The sequence below is a fragment of the Lemur catta genome, chromosome 10 (genome assembly GCF_020740605.2).
Source record: "Lemur catta isolate mLemCat1 chromosome 10, mLemCat1.pri, whole genome shotgun sequence".
NCBI lineage: Eukaryota > Metazoa > Chordata > Mammalia > Primates > Lemuridae > Lemur > Lemur catta.
Window position 1 is genome coordinate 872,659 of NC_059137.1, and position 16,719 is coordinate 889,377.

A 16,719-nucleotide genomic window follows, 5' to 3' on the forward strand; every position below is an offset into this window, starting at 1 on the left:
GGGACGGCCTGAGGGGCCTGCAGTTAGGGAAGAGGGTGGCCCGGGCCTGGCTCCTGGGGATGCCGGGGTGGGGGAAGGGGTGGTAGACACCGGCCCAGGGCGGGTCTCTGGCAAAGGGGGAGGGGTCCGAGGAGGGCACTGAGGGCTCCAGCGCAGCTGCCCTGCAGTGAGGGGCAGAGCCCAGGCCAGGACCCCGCCAGGGCGCCCCCAGCTCTGCCCACTCCCTCGAACGGGCCTGGAGACCCTCACGTTGTGTCCTGGCCTATCCTGATGACTGACGGCAGAGGGACAGACAGGAAGGGACACTATGGCTGGGGACCCCACCGCTCCCCCACCTCTGTCCTCTGCAGCCAGACCCCTCTGGCACACTCAGCACCTCCATGCACACGGCACAAAGGCGCAGGGAGACCCAGCCCGCCTGCTCCTGGGGCTGCAGAAGGGGCCCGGCCCCAGGGGCTCCGGAGGAGGACAGGCCTTTGGCCAGGGCAGTGGGGGCCACAAGGTGGGTTTCAGCAGGGGTTCAGGCCCAGCACGCCCCCCAGGCTCCACATGAAGATGGGGTGATGGCCCCACCAGGGAGCTCAGTGCACCCCCTGGGGTGAGAGCACAGTGGTCAATTGGGAACTCAGGCTGGCCACCCCACGAGGCTGCCCCAACACCCTCCCCACAGCCGGGGGGGGGGACCCTCTGGAAGGCCCCACTCCTCCCTTGTCCCTCCCCTTCCCAGCAGCCTTCCAGAAAAGCCCTGCGTCTCAGCCCATGGGTTCCCGTTAGGTGGCCTCTTGGGGGACTGAGGACCTGGACCCCACTGGCCCTCTGGACCCCTTTGGGGAGGATGCTGGCATGCCGGGGCCCAAGACGCAGCTGCACCACACCCTCCCCAGGAAGCACAGCTGCCGCTGGACACCCGCCCATGGGGAAGCTGCAGCCATGGCTGCCTGCACACCCCGTGCGCTTGCCCTGCCCCGTGCTTTCTGACCATCTCCCAGTGCCACTAGCAGCCCGCCAGTTGTCCCAGATGAGCAGTGAGGCCACACGGAGCCCTCCCTCCCGGCCCGCCCTTGTCCCTTCCCAGGGTCCCCCATGGATGGCGTGGGTGATGGAGGGCTGCCCTGCACCTGGGGCCTTGGGATGGCCCAGCTGCCGTGGGATGCACGGGCTGCGCGGGCTGTAGGTGCACAGTTGGAGCCCTGGACAGACACAATCACAGGACAACTCCGGCCCCAAACAGGATGGCTTGGCCTGGGGCCTGGCTGTGGAGCAGGTGAGGGGTGGCCGGACAAGCCCCGAAGAGCCTGGGGAGGGACCGAGAGGCTTCTGCACAAGCCTGGCTGCCACCTGGGTCCGGGCAGCACCTGCCCAGCTCAGCTGGTGGTTGGACATGCGTGTAAGAGGCGGGACCACACATCCTCAGGCGGTGGGTCAGTTAGACGCTGGGGACAGCAAGCAGGAGGCCCATCGGCACCACACAGTCAAGGGAGGCGGCCCTCTGCCTCCTGCTGCCTCTCTCCAAGGCTCACATCTCAGGGCCCTGAGAACCTGGACTGGGGCGCCTGAGCCCAGGAGGACCTGTTACCCCAGGGCAAGGGGTGGGGGCAATGGCCTGAGTGGCAGCTGGGCCTAGAGGGGTGGGCACAGGCCTCTCCCCGGAGCCGGGCAAGGCCAGGACACCCACAACTCACTGAGGGGAAGCCCGGAAGGGCTGGAGAGCCGTGCAGGCAGCAGCCCCCGTGGAGGGTGTGTGCGCTGAGGCAGTTAAGGGGACACAGGGCAGACCCGTGGGGGGGGGGCAGGTGCCCTGCGTGGGTATGCTGGCGGCCACCTCCCCTCCCCAGCTATAGAGGGACAGAAGTCTGTGTCTGCTGAGTATGGGGTCAGCTGAGACCCTGGCCTCCCCCGCTCCTCCCCAGCCAGACCGGGTTCGGCCAAGCAGAGGTGCCCCTGCCCGCAGCTCAGGGAAACGGTTTGCCAAGGCGAGGCAGGACAGGGGTCCCCGCCGGCCTCGCCCTCCACTCCGCCAAGACGTCCGCCGCGTGCCCCTCCCCCGCCGCTCCTCCGCCTTGGAGGGGACCAGGGACGGGGGGGGGGGGGCTGGGCCGGGCTCCGCCTGCCCCCGCCACACCCCCACGCCGGCCGGCTGGCCAGGTCACACCAGGCCCTGCCAGCCCCGCTGCTCCCACACAGCCCGGCTGACCCTGGCGCGCTGGCGCCCTCGGCACAAGGCCAGAGGCTGCGGCTCCGCGCGCCCCATCTAGCGGTCCCGCCCCCCGACCCTGCAGCGCCTGAGCAGCCACCCTCCCCACCTGGCACGCCAGGCCCAGCTTGGATGTCGCTTCCTCCGGGAAGTCCCCCAGCCAACTGCAGGACCCCCACCGCTCTTTGGGGCCCTCCCTGGCTCCGCCCACGGGCCTCACTGGACCGGGTGGGCGTCAGGCAGAGCCGGCCGAGGGCTTCGGGCCTGCCACCTGTCGTCGGGCCTCGGCCCACTCGCGCACGGCTGGGGGCGCCTGCCCTGTGGCCCTGGGTGGGCAGCGTCCCCGGCGGGCGGCGTCCTGGCACCCCCACCCCGCGACCCCGGGCGGGCGCGCGTTAGGCGGGCGGAGGCGGCCGTTGGCTTTTGAATCTCCGCCGGGCGCCCTGAGTGGCCCTTTCAAAGGCGGCGGCGGCGGGGGCCGTTCCCAGGCGCGCCCCGCCCTCCGCGCCCGCCCCTCCTCCCACTTTCCCACGCGGCCCTGCCCGGCGCGTTCTCACGGCCGCCGCCCCTCCCCCGTCTGGGAACGGCCTGCGCCGCCGCGCTGGGGCGGGGGAGGGGCGCCCGGGAGGGGGGAGGGGCCGGGAGGAGCGGGGCGTGGGCAGAGGAAGGGGAGCCTCTGGGACCGCAGGGGTCGGCCTAGGGGCACTCAGGCCACCGGAAGGCAGGAGGGGGTGTTGGGGATCCCCAGGGAACCCCCAGAGCCAGGCCCAGGGCCTCTGTGGGAGCCTGTTGCCCTGGGTTCGGTCCGGTTTAGCCCAGGGCAGGTGGGAGCCGGCCTAGGGCCCTGGTCCTCCTGCAGGGCCTGGGCGCAGCCACCCTGCCTGGGGTCCCCTTGCCCTCCCCTCCCCCACCTCTTTGCTCCTCGCCAGGGCCAAGGGCAGGCTGGGGGCAGGCTCAGCAGACGCAAATGCAGACTCCCGGTAAGGGCGAACTGCAGAAAACAGTCATTTTTTTCATGTAGAAATGTATCCTACACTTGATCTGACATTCACTTTTGGGACTTTGTGTTCTATTGGCTGCTGGGGCTGGGGTGGGGGTGCGACCACCTGTGGTTCACACTTACCCGGGCCACCCAAGCCACCCACAGCCTCCAGAGTCAGACGTCTGGGGCGTGGTGGGGACCAGAGCTGGAACGCGAAGTCACATCCTGAGGGGTGTCAGACAACCAGGGCCACGGCTTCCAGAGCCCATCGGATGGTGGCCCCACAGGGAGGTCTGAGCAGCACCTTCCTAAGCAGGGCTGCGGGCCGCACGAGGGGTGCAGGGCGGGAGGCAGCGGGCAAAGGCGTGAGGCCAGGCCAGGCCCTGGGCGTGGAGGCAGGGCTGGGCACAGAGTGGGCTGCTTCTCAGCTCCTTTTCCAGGCTCAGCCTGAAAGCCTGGAGGGCCTGGAGGGAAGGCTGGGACCACCGTGGGCCACTGGCCTGGGGACCTGTGCAGGCTGCTGTGCACGGGCAGGGAGGGCTGGGCACTGGACGGGGACCCCGTGCCAGGACAGCATAGGGCGACTCCACGTGCCAGGCCTGTGCTCCAGTGGGCAAGATCTGAGCCCCCGACTTCCTACTGCTGCAGGAAGTGGAAGCCCCTGACACCTGCGGTCACATGTGCGCTGTGTTCACACCTGTGTTCACACCCCGACACACCCATGTGCAGACGTGCTCGGGCACGTGTGGTGGGCACTGGGGCACCTGTACCTGGTGCTGAGAGACTCACGGAGGCACTCACGTGTGTGCCCAGGCCCGGCCCCCACAGGGACTCACCATGGGCCCCCACCTCCTCTCCTGCACCCGTGGCCATGTCTTTCTGGGGCATCTGGGGTGCAGGCTGTGGGTCTGGCTGTCCTCGGCCCTCAGGGGACCCTCTCGAGGCTGACACTGCCTGAGGCCCATCCCCCACTCTGTCTGTGGAGACATTGTCCTGGCCGCACAAAGGGGATCGGGCAGTGGCTGGGCGGGGGAGGGGCGGGCCGTGGGAACTGTCCTTCCTGGGCGCGGGGCAGGGGGCAAGGGGCTGAGGCCCCTGCCAGGGCTGCCAGCCACAGCCACAGGCTCCAGACTCGCTGGGGGCACCAGGGCCAGAGGCCACTGGGCTGGGGGCCACCAGCTCGCTCCACAGGGACAGATTGGATCTGAGAACCTCCCCATGCAGGCAGGCTGCTGTCCACAGCCACACAGCTCCCCAGGGGCCTGGGGCTCTGGCCCTTCTGTCCCCAGCCACAGCTCTGTCACCAGCAGAAAGTGGGCCCAAGCTGTCCAGGTGCAGCGCCAGTGCCGAGCTAACAGATCCTGTAGCCACATCCAGGCAATGTACTTCCCTTAGAGGAGGCTCACAGCCCCCAGGGGCAGGTGACACTCTCGGGTCACCTTTGGGGCAGACAGCCCAGGGCCCTGCAAGGCAGTCCCGGGACAGCGTGGGAGAGTGAGGTGCGGGGCTGGCCCAGGCCGCAGAGGGTAGCTGGCCCGCCCCGTCCAGCAAGGTGTCAGGCCAACACCCCCGGCCCACACCATTTGTTGGGGCAGCTCTGGGGGAGGTGAGTGTGCACAGCCAGTCTGGGGGCCTGACCTGCCCAGGGTCTGGGCAGGAACCAAATGTGCAGCCAGCACCTGGGACAGTGCACTGGTGACCCTGCCCGGTGCCCCCACCCCCAGCAGGAGGGCCTCTGAGCACACAGCCTGGCCCTTGCCGGTGTGCAGGCGTGTCCAGGGAGGCGCTGGACGCCCCTTGGTGTGACAGGTGGTGGGGTGGGGTGATGCTGACCTTCTTTCTGCCCTTTTATGTTTTGCTATTTTCCCCAGTTTGCTCAAAATGAACAGAAATGGCCCATTACTTTGGAGCGTGCTTACAACTCCTCAGTTACCAGCACTGACCCCACCCCACCCCCATCCTCCCCCACCCCCCCCACCTGGCCACCCGCCTTTCCCCAGGGCTTGTAGACCTTCAGGCCAAGTGCCTGGCCTGGGCCTGCCTGCGGGTCAGAAATCCCAGGTTGGGGCCTCCCAGCGGGGGTTCCACCCAGGCCAGGGCCCCACCCCACCAAGGGGCCTGGGTCCCAGTGGGGGTGGGGAGAGGGCAGGGCCCTGCTCAGGGCCCAGAGCACTTCCCAGCAGGCAGAAAGGCTCTGGAAACAGGTCTGAGCTGCAGTTTCAACAAGCCTGCCCTTTGCTCAGAAGCAGGAGGTCCCAGAGGGGCCCACAGACCTCTGCGACCCTCACCCCTCCTGGGGGCTCAGTGCTGGCTGGGCTCAGGCACAGAGCAGAAACCCCTCAGGCCAGGCTGCTCAAGGGACCCGGGCCCCCTCCTAGCTGGGAGATGGGACCTCAGTGCTTGCTGTGCCAGGTGCCTGCTGGGCAGGGAGCTCACGGGTTCCTTCCCAGGCTCCCAGCCTAGCCGGCCGCTGCTTACCGCCCTGCACCCCAGGGCACAGGTCCCCTCACCTGCTCTGGCCCGGGCAGGTCCCAGGGCTCATGTCCCATGCTCCCATCTCCCTCAAGCCCCCACTTGGTGAGGCTGGGGCCTCGGGGCAGTTTTGGGTCCAGAGGTGTTGTGTGCAAGGGCCCCACCACGGCTGCCTTCCAGCCACCACATTGTGGCCCTCGGTGGCACCTGCCACGAGAGCCTTCTGCCCACTCGCTGCACCTGTGCACCAGCCAGCCACTGTGTGGGGTGCACAGGCTGGCACAGCTGCAGACCGACAGACCTGGGCAGTGGGTATGGCCCATGCACCCAAGTGGGCACTAGGACAGGTGGGCCCCAAAACAGGTGGGCACACAGACATTCCTGGAGACACATGGCTCAGGACGGGTGCTGTGACCTCACCTGCTGCCCAGCTCTGGCTCCTCCAGCTGTGGCCACGCTCACCTGGAACAGGCCCACTCATGGGTGGTGGCCCCCAGAATCAATGCCTAGAGCCCCCCAGCACACTGGGAACAGGCCCCTCAAAGCCTCCCAGCTGGCCATCCCGCCCCACCAAATCCAAGCCTGTGGTCAGAGGAGTGAGCAGGTGTCCCCATTTGAGCTACAGGGAGGCCCCGCACACCTCGGCCCCAGGGTGGGGCACCTGCATCCAGAGTGGCTGGCCTTGGGGCAGTGGCCGGAATAGCTCCTTCCCTCACTCCTTGGGCCTGGAGGGAGGAGGCCTTGCAGAGGGTGGGCCCCCGCGTCAGACCCTGCCTGGCTGCAGGTCCACAGGCCTCAACGGCCCCAGGACAGCCCCTTGCTGGCAGCCCGGTCGGTCCCCAGGAGGCAGCCTCACCCATGGGCTCGTGCCCCTGCTCGTGGCAGTCTCAGGCGGAAGTGCCCTGAGTCAGGGCCGCTGTGGCGGGTGTTGGCACCTAGCAGGCAGGAGCGTGGGAACCAGGCTCACAGGTGGACCCCTGGGACCTGGCAGCCGAGAGCCTTCCCAGCCCTGCCTGCCCCCGACTCACCTGGGCCTCCCACGCCCTCTGGGCACGCCTCCCTCCCCACCAGGCTCTGGGGGCGGAGGCCGGCCCTGCCTTCAGGCTCCCAGACTGGGGTGCGGAAACCAGGCTGGACCGTGGGACCTTGCTGCCCAGCACCTGGCTGTGCTGTCTGGACTCAAGGCCTGGGTCCCCTCGGACCCCCACTAGTCTCTGCCCAGACCGGATGGGACTTCAAAGCTGGCATCTGCACATCCCATGCCAATGTGGGGAGGGCAGCCTGAGGACCCAGCTGTGGGTCCCGGCCAGCCACGTGCCTGTGAGCACCTCAGCCCCTTTCTCCAAAATGGGAGGGCAGAGGCTCCTGGCCCCCGAGTGCCAGGGGAGGGGTCACTGGGTGGCAGGCAGCAGGCCCCAGCTGGACGTCACTGTCCCATGCACTTGGCCAGCCATGTGCTTGGCCAGAAGCCCCACCCCTGAGGGCAGGGCCGGCCGCCTCCCTCTCCCTGCGGCTGCTGCCCCGCCCAGGGCAGGTGGTCAGGTGAGGGTTTCAGGACTCCAGAGTGGACAGGAGGGGACAGGCAGGCCTCCATGCCAGGCCCTACATGGACTGGGAGCCCAGGGCAGAGGGCGGGTGCAGCCAGCGGGTTTTCCAGAACCGGCTTTTCCAGCCCTGGCGGGGGCAGGGCCTCCCAGGGCCCCATGGGGTGGCAGCGAGGCCCCGCGGCGGCGGCGTGGGAAAACCAGCACCGGTGGTTCCCGAGGGTGGGGCCAGGTCCTCCTGGAGGGCACCGGGCGTCAGTCTGCGTGGTGGTGACTCAGCATGAGCTGGCCGGCCTCGCCCAGGCGTGCGCACCGGGCCCAGGTCCTGGGAAGGCCAGTGGACCCCATACAGGGGGCTGGGGGCACGTGGACCCCCGCTCTCCCGCTGCTGCGCCATCCCTCCCACACCTGCTGGCTCTGTGCCCTCACACAGCCTGGACGGAGCGGAGAACGTCCCCGCGGTGGCCAGCCCTCGGGCAGCAGCCGGAGAGTCGGGAGCTAGGGCCAGAGAGAGGGAGGGTCCTGCCCCCCAGCCCTGCCTGGGCCTCCTAGCAGTGGAGGCCCCACCGTCCACGGCCCCCAGCCCCGGCCCCTGCCCTGCGGGGCTGCTGCGCTGGAGGCAAGTCCCGCAACGCCGTGTCGAAAGGCCCGTGGGAAAAGGGCGTGTGGGGCAGGGCTGGTGCTACCTGATGTGGGCACGCCCGCGGGCTCCGGGGCCTGTGGCCACCCGCCTGTGACAACCTTGCCATCCTGGACACGTGCTGTGCTCGCCCCAGGCCCCAGGTCAGGAAGGAGCACAGCATGACCAGGTGACCAGAGATCTTGGCTTCCTGTTCCCGTCCCAAGCACGGCTGGCCTGGGAACACCCCTTCCTCCCCAGGGTGCCTGTCCTGGCCCTGGGCCTCAGTGGACACCCAGCCCCCTTGCCCTGGGAATCCTGGGGTCAGACCCATCCCCTTGTCCGGCAGTGACAGCTGGAGGGCCGTGTGCGGCCCCCTCAGGGTCAGGACACCCGAGCGCAGGCTGGTCCTGGCCTCCCTCTCCCCACCCCCAGGGTCACGGTGAGGTTGGCGGGGCTGAGCGAGGCCCCGCACAGGACAGTCACGCTCAAAACCACCCAGAGGGCATTGGCGCCCGTTGCGTGTCCCGGACAAGGTCCCCACATGAAGCCAAAGAGGCTGCACTCCTGACCCACACAGGCTGCAGGGCCACACCTGCTCCACGGCAGTGGCAGGCACCAGGTGCCATTGAGGAACACAGGTGCTGAGACGGGCGGGCCGGCCCTTTAAGGCAGGGCCCCCTGTCTTGCACCCACGCTGAGCTGGCCAAGGGTGCCCAGGCCTGGCTCTGCCCTAGAACACTGAGGTAGGGAGGGCAGCTGGGCTGAGCATCCCACAGCATCCTGGGAGACGGAAGAGCTGCGCAGGGCCCATGGGAAGCTCCTGCAGTCAGGGAGGGCTCCTGGGAGGCAGTGCAGCCTGAGCCCCGCAGGCCCACAGGAAGGGGTCCATTGTCTGTGTGGAAGCCCCTGGCCAGACCCAGAGCACGAGGAAGGAGCACAGGGCTGGGGGCTACAGGGAAGAAGCCTCACCCAGGCCTCAGCCTCCCCCGTGACCAGCACCCAAAGGTCTCCAAGGACCTGGGGAAGCCGTGGGTGCGACTCAGTGGCCCCCAGGAGGCCCCGGTGGCACAGGTGAGTGCATCCAGGGGATCAGGCGTGGTGGCCTCGGGCCTGAGATGGGCCTCCCTGGGGCGGGTGGTGGACGGCAGGCAGAAAGCGCTCGCGGCCAGGGCCTGTGTGCATGGCAGACCCTCGCCCTGGAGGCCAGGATGCTTGGGCCCTCGGTGCCCCCCTGGGGTGCCACCACCCTCCCTCTGGTGGGCCCCGCACGGCTGCTGGCTGCGCTGCCCGGCTACGTAGCTCGTGGTGAGCACTAGCTGACACCAGACGTCCACCTGCCCAGGGAAGGTCACAGCCTCAGGTCCCTGTTTGTAAAACTAGACAGAGGGCTTCTTCCCCCCCCCACCCCCCCTTGGAGGGTGCAGGCCACCCAGAGACGGGGAAGCTGCGCTGGGCAGGACTGTGCTCACCGTGGGTGCTGCGGGCACCTGCCCTCTGGGGAGAGGGGCTGGCGGGGGGCGGGCAGCTCCCAGGCGCCTGGCTGTTCTCCGTGGAGGGCAGGGATGAGAGTTAAGGGGACAGAAGGGGACAGAAGTGAACAGAGGGCTTCTTGGGACCCACTGTGGGGTCAGCCAGAGCGAGGACAAGAGAAGTCTGTCACCCAGAGTTGCTGGTAGAGCACATGATGGGGGAGAGCGAGGCTGGAGATGGTGCCCAACCCCAGGCCCCCACCCACAGCTGCACACGCAAGCCCGGCCCAGGCCCGAGCCCCAGGCCATGACAGCGCATGCGACAGCACACGCTGGCCTCTGCAGGACCCCAGGCCCCACAGGTGCTCCAGTCCTGCTCCCCACCCCAAGCAGCCCCTCTTGCCCCTTTGAAGTTTGAGGCAGAGCACAGGCCACCCACCCAGTAGCAGGGCATGTGACAGCCGCTGTCCCTCCCCAGCAGCTCTCAGCCTTGCGCACTGGCTGGGGCGAGGAGCGGGGCGTGCGCCATGCCCTCCCTGGGGCCACTGGGCTCAGAGCCCCAGCCTCCAAGGCCCCACCTGGGGGCTTCCACTCACCCTGGGCGCTGGGCAGCAGACAGACGTCTGGTGTCACAGGGCTGCAGAGCAAGATCTGAGGCCAGACGGGCTGGGGGAGGCAGGGAGGCCAGACAGAGGTCACGGCCTCCTGGGCTCCAGGGAGGGGCAGGGGTCTGGGCTGGGGGCCTCGGCCACTCACACCCGGGCTGCAGTTAATCTGGAGCCATCTGCAGAGAACTGTTTGCCGAGCAAATGACGAGGGTCAACAGGGATGGGGAGGACACTTCTCCCACCTGCCGGCCAGCGCTCTGGCGGCCGTCGCCCTCAGCCCTGCAGTGACCCCCGTGGCGGCCGCGCTGGCCTGTCTGCCCTGTGCTGTCCGCGGGGGCCTCTAGCAGGGCCAGGAGGAACCCCCTCCCGCGGCTCCTGGGCGCCCTGGGCCCCGCCCACCCGGGTGCTGGCGGATTTCGAAACTGTTTGTTGGCAGTGGGCTTATCTGCTCATCGCCCAAATGGGCCACCCCCGCTCTCAGCCTCGGTTCTCAGGCCCCCAGAGCCCTAATCAGCAGATCTCGCGCCCAGAATATGTTTCCCAGGGACCTTTGAGCCCCAAGAACAGTCCAAGGTGTGAGTTCCCCGGGGAGGGACCCAGGCCGGCACCAAAGCCTCTTGGCCCTCTGGCCTCTGCACGGGGGAGGAGAGGACAGGGATCTGGAGGCAACAGGGAGGGTGCTCACGGCTATACGAGGGCACTGGTGGCCACCAAGCCCCGTTCCTGGGACAGTCCCAGGACCTGTTGTCATCCTCGATTGACAGGTGATGAGGCCACCAGAGTCAGGGTGTGAGGGAGCTCAGGGGACCCCGGGACCACCCACCAAGGACACAGCTGCCCCAAGACAGGGGGTCTGCGGGGTTCTGTGTGCCCTGGGGACCACGAGGCAAGGGGTGGTGGCCAGAGAGGACTGAGAAGAGAGTGCTAGAAGCCAGGGTCCTGGGGCAACAGGGCCCCCTAGACGTGAAAATGCTTGGTTAGAGCTCGGGCAAGCAAGAGGGAGCTACAGTGGGGCAGGGTGGGGGCCACATGCCCACAAGCTGAGGGCTCAGGGGGCCACTTCTACCGAGGGCTCCAGCTGGCTGGAGGCGGCAGACCTGGCCAGGACTCTGGCCACACCGGGCAGGGGACCCAGCCACAGCTGAGGGGGCCCGGCAGGCGTGCTGCCCCATTTCTGCCGCTGCACCTGCTGTGGCAACATCTTCTGGGAGGGCTCCCACCTGGCCGCATCACCACCCGCTTCCGGAAGGTCCTGGAGGGCACCCCCAACCCCTGTGAGCCCAGCCGAGCCCCCGGTCCAGCCAGGAGCAAAGTGCAAGATGCCAGTGGCCGTGGACTCCTTCGTCTGCTTAGTGCCAGTCCTGAGCCCCTCCCCGAGCTGCAAGCCACCAGGGAGGCCGCTGTGGGGGAGGGCGGGGCTTCCAGGTGGTCGGGATGCTTGGACCTTGCTGGGCTGGCCCGTGGGGGCCTCCATCACCCCTGTCAGAGCTGGGTGGCCCCCGTGGGAGAGGGTGCAGCAACCGGAACCCCAGGCACCAGCCACCGCCAGCCTCCGCACCGGTGGGCGCCAGCATCTCCATCCTCGCATCTACCTGGAGGTAGCTGCTGCCGCCCCTGCGTGGGAGGAAGCTCAGGCCCAGGTGGCCACTGCCTCAGAGGGTCCAAGGCTGCTGTGCCAGGTGGGGCCCAGGGGCGGCAGGGGGAGGGCACCGGGGCTCCTGCAAGCGGCCGGGCTGGCCCTGGACTTCTCCTTGCGGTCGCCTGCCCCCTCCTTGCTCACCCCCCAGGAATGCGCCCCTCCCCTCACTCACATCCCTTTCCTCTCCTTCCTGCCTGGAGCGGAAGCCAGCTCCGATCTGGCGGAGTAGCCCGGGCAGAAGCCTTGGGCAGCAGGGCTCTGGGAGCCAGGGAGGAGCGGCTGCCTCGGCCCAGGGTGAGAAGCACCTGCAGGCCCCAGGTGCGCAGACCCGGGTGTGTGGGCCATTTCCCAGGTGGGGAGAGCCCAGGTCAGCCGGCTCTGCACTCCTGCGGGGCCTGAGCCTGAGGATCAGGCAGGGGCAGCAGGGCGAGAGGAGCCAGCAGGACCCCCCAAGAGGGTCAGGACCCTCGGGGCCGGGCTACTGCTTCTGGGGGGGGGACCCCAGCTCCATGTCCGTCTTGGGGAGGCAGCGTGTGACCACACTCTTCCCACCTGCTAGGACTAAGAGCAAGCGGCTGAGGACACCCACTCGGGCCCTGCGGCTGCAGACTGGAGACTCTGCTCCCGCCGGAGCGGGCACAGCCGCGGCCCTGGACACACAGAGGCAGAGCCGCCAAGGCTGTGGCGGGGCCTGGTTAGGTTTGGCTGGCTCTGGGCCCACCACGTCCAGGCCCAGGGTGTGATCCCTGCCTTCTCATGTCCCCTCTGCGACCGCACGGGGCTCTCCGGGGCTCTGAGGTGCCCCTGTCCAAGGCCCGGGAAGTGGAGGGGGTGAGGCTCCCTGCAGGGCCCACCGCAGGCCCAGGTGCTGGCAGCAAGCCTGGGACTCGGGGGTCTGACCCCAAAGTGCCTTCCTAGCCCCGGGGCAGGTCAGCCAGCACCAGGCCTCTTCCTGGGGAGGGGACAGACTCGGGACTGACAGGGAGAGCTGTGGTCCCTGGTGCCAGGCCATGCCCCCAGCGACCGGCCCGGAGCCGCCAGTCCCAGCGATTGTCTGCAGCAGTTCCTGCCCGGGGCGTCCTTCCTCCACTCAGGCCAACCGCTGGCCGAGGCCGAGTGTTTGTTATTTGATCTCTATCCTCTCTCGGTCCTTCTACCAGGTGTCTGGGCTGCTGGGAAGAAACACTCTCGTCTTTCCCACGCTCCCCGACACATTTTAATGAATTAGCTGGAAGCCCCGCCCCCACTGCCCACAGCCCGCCCGCCCCTGCTTGGTTCCTTTAAGGTGGCCGCAGGCCCCGGCCGGCTCTGGCCAGCTGCCCCTTCTGTGCTGTGCTGCCCAGGGCCTCCCAGGACGCCTGTCTGCCCCCCACCAGGCCTCCCCTCCCCACCCTGCCCCTGCTCCAGCCTCCAGGGCAGGAAAGGAGGGGGAGGGGTCCCACATCACTGGGGGCCGTGGCAGGCAGGGCCCCCTGGGCCAGCAGCATCCTCAGGGCCAGGCCAGGGAGGAAGGCCGGGGCCTAGCCTCGTGCTCAGGTCCCAGGTCAGGGGCTCACAGACTGCAGGAGGTGACAACCCCAAGAGATGCCACCAAACCCTGGAGAGGGGCCTAGCTTACGATGGGCCCCGCCCCTCCCACCGTCCTACAGCACTGGGAACCAATGTCCACCTTTTGGATGTGTCCCGCAGCGAACATTCAGGAAGTGCCGACTTGGAGCCAGTGCCCGATGCCGTCCTCAAATGGGGCAGGTGCGGGGATACAGCTGTGGCCTGGAGTAGCTCTGAGCTAATTGCCCTTCACAGCCACAGGGGAAGAGCCCGAGCCCAGGTGTCCCCGAGCAAGCTCCCCACGGACAGTGTGGCCCTCGGGTGAGCCCAGGCACAGGGCTCAGGTCACAGCCGTGCAGCGGTGGCAGGCCCAGCCACATCTGTCTGACCCCACTCTGGGCCAGGGCAGGGCAGGCTGGTGGCTCTGGGTAGGCTCCCGCCAGGGCAGCGCCACTCTAGCAGTTGTGCTGTCCCTGCCAGGGGCGCCCGCGCCGCCGGCCCTCGCTGGGAGCCGCTGCCGATTTCACGGCCCCGTGGCAGGGCCTCGCGTTCCCACAGTGACTTCACACAGGGCCCCTTTGTCTGCCGCCCGCCACGGATGTCGGCGGGACTCTCCCAGGCTCTGCTCCTGGCCCGCAGTGTCTCCAGGCCAGGCTTGAGCCCACCTGGGCTGGGGCCACCTTCCAGAGGACACCCCTGTGCCTGCTGAGAGCGATGGCTGCACCCACCCCTGGCCACGTCCACCACCTCCGGCCAGTCCAGCGAGGCTGGGCCCTGGACAGATGCACAGAAACTCAACTGACCGGGGTGGAGCTCCTGCCTCCTGTTTGGGGGCACCCCTCCCCCACACCAGCCCTGTTGCAGGACGGCATCCGTAGAGGCAGGGTGGGGGGGGCTGCCGCCCCTAACGCACAGGACCGGTGGTGCTGTCTCTGCCTGGGCCTGGGCGCCACAACCCCCATGTCTGCTCTGTTGGGGGCTACTCTGTGACACAAGCGTCCATTCCCACCTGCATGTTGGGGAGAACCCTCAGGCCCCCCTCAAGAGCTCCTGGGAGAGCCCGTGAGACCCAGAGGAGCAGGCCTGGGCAGAACCAGCTGGACCTCAGGCCTCAGGAAGCCCAGAGCAGGCTCCGAGCTGCCCACTCAGGGGACACAGGCTCCCAGGCCTTCAGGAGGAGCCAGGGGAGCGAGGCCCTGCTCAAGCCAGCCAGGGCCAGTCCCGGTTTTTCCTGCCAGTTTGGCTGTGACCCCTCCCAGAGCACAGAGCAAGGTGGGGTACACCCACGTGGGCAGCCGCACAGCAGGGCCCGGAGCAGACACCCACAGGAGCCCTGCAGCCACAGCAGGAGCATCCTCAGGCAAGGGCTGGCAGGGTGGTCTCCCCCACCTCTCCCCCACCGCCCAGGGGCTGCCTGCTCGGAATTCCGGCCTGGCTTCAGAAGGAATTCTGGCTTCAGAAGGAATTCAAGCCCCAGCGTGCCCGGCCTCCTGCTCTGCTGGGTCTGAGAATGATTCCGCCTTAATTTCCAGCGACCACAGCGGAGCTGCAAACTGTAAAATCCTGAGGAGGAAATGTGGCCCTGCCTCCCACTGCTAATGCCTTGCGGTCAATTGTTAGAGTGATCAATAAAAAAATGGGTTTTACAGTTTGGAAATGAGTCATTTCAGAATCTCTTGCAAGGCAGTCCTTGGTGCCTTACCTGGGACTGCGCACCTGGCTGGTATGTGCCCGTCCACGCTGAAGGGGGTGGGCTGTAGAGGAGGGAGGGCCCGAGGTCCACCACCAACTGACGGACCCACTGTGGACCCCTGAGCCCTGGGCTTCACCTGGAAGGAGCAGGACCTCGCGGCAGGCTTGGGGGCTCCCCATGTCAGTACGGTGGGGAGCAAACAAGGCTGAGCCAGGCTGCCAGGGAAGCCATCCTCGCGCGGGAAAGACCCACCCCCGAGCTGTTGGTGGAGTTGTCACCTGCGTGGTCGGGGAGCCCCCGGGAACGGGCTGGCCGGTCTCGCCCCGCGCGCCTCTCGCCTCAGAGAGATCTCTGCCATGGCCCTTGGGTCTGAGATGCCCGCAAACCCCTACCCAGGAGAGGCTGCCCTCGGGCCCACCTCGCGGACGCGCTTAGGGCCAGAGCCAGCCTAGGTCTGCTGGCTGCGCTGGGAGCTTGGAATTCCCCGGCTGGTCGGAGGGGGAGTGGGCGGTACGACGGCGGCGGAGAGATGCGGAGGGCCCGGGTGCGCTGGGCGCGGGGCATGGCGGCTGTGCTAGGACCCCCGGTGGCCACCTGGCCACCCCCTCCTGGCGCGGCCAGAGGCCAGCGACCCCTGCCGCGAAACGCGCCGCCGCCGGAGCACGCCCCCGACACGCCCCGCCCCGGCACCGCCCCCTCCCCGCCCCCACGTGGGTGCAACCCAATCGCCCGGCAGCCGGCGCGCGCGTCACGGGCGCCCTATTGTTATGCAAATATAAGGAAGGTAAAAGGAGCCCGGGCACCGCGGGCGAGCGAGTGCAGCGGCGCGTGGGGAGGGCGCGTGGAAGCTGCAGCCGAACTGAGCAGGGACCGCGACCGCGCGGGACCGCAGTCCCCGGCTGGGCCCGGCCCCCGAGAGCGCAGCGTCCTCCCCCGTCGCCCACCTGGGCGCGACTGGATGCAGCGGGGGCCCCGCAGCGGTGGCCCCCGGCCCCGAGCGCCCGGAGCGCCCAGGGGCGGCGTGCGGGGCCTGGGGGCGCCGCGCCCTCCATGCGCCGAGGCGCGCCCCGAGACAGCCGGGGGCCGTCGCCGCAGCCGCCGCCCGCGCTGAGCCCCGGCCCGGTCCGCGGCCCGCGCCGGGCGGCAGCATGAGCCAGGCCGAGCTGTCCACCTGCTCGGCGCCCCAGACGCAGCGCATCTTCCAGGAGGCCGTGCGCAAGGGCAACACGCAGGAGCTGCAGTCGCTGTTGCAGAACATGACCAACTGCGAATTCAACGTGAACTCGTTCGGGCCCGAGGGCCAGACGGCGCTGCACCAGTCGGTCATCGACGGCAACCTGGAGCTTGTGAAGCTGCTGGTCAAGTTCGGCGCCGACATCCGCCTGGCCAACCGCGACGGCTGGAGTGCGCTGCACATCGCCGCGTTCGGCGGCCACCAGGACATCGTGCTCTATCTCATCACCAAGGCCAAGTACGCGGCCAGCGGCCGGTGATGCCCGCCGGGGCCCTGGACTGCGGCCCGTGCCCGCGTCGTCTCTGCTGTACTTCCCGCCAACTACCTCGGTGTGCGCCAGGGTCGCCGGCCCCGCCAGGAGTCCCGCGCCGGGCCCTCGGCGCCCGCCCGCAGCCGCGGCGAGGACGGCGCGCGTCCGCGGCCCCGGGCCCGGCAGCTTTGCCGGCCGAGCGCCTCCTCGCGGCCGCCGGGGCAGCCCGGCCACGCCGGACGCCTTCCCACGGCCCCCGCCCCGCCGCCCCGGGGGTGGGGGCGGGGCGCAGGCTCCAGCCCGTTTGAAATTTGAGTCTCGCCACTAGCAAGGTCGGAATCCCGAGATGCCGGATCCTCCACTCCAAATGTTTCCTCCCGAAGGCGAACGCGGCGGCGGGGACGGCGGACTCGGGGACCCGCCGCCGCGGGAGCAGCAGCCCTGCACGCGCCGAGACGCGCTAC

The 16,719-nt window shown here is 68.9% G+C and overlaps 1 protein-coding gene across 1 annotated transcript; it reads left to right on the top strand.

Annotated features, from left to right (window-relative positions):
* Nucleotides 1-15,819: 15,819 nt before the first annotated feature.
* On the top strand, nucleotides 15,820-16,400 carry LOC123646088 (NOTCH regulated ankyrin repeat protein). The gene has a single exon (XM_045562736.1). It carries the CDS (start codon nucleotides 15,920-15,922, stop codon nucleotides 16,262-16,264), a length of 345 nt encoding a protein of 114 aa, XP_045418692.1. The 5' UTR covers nucleotides 15,820-15,919; the 3' UTR covers nucleotides 16,265-16,400.
* Nucleotides 16,401-16,719: the final 319 nt, after the last annotated feature.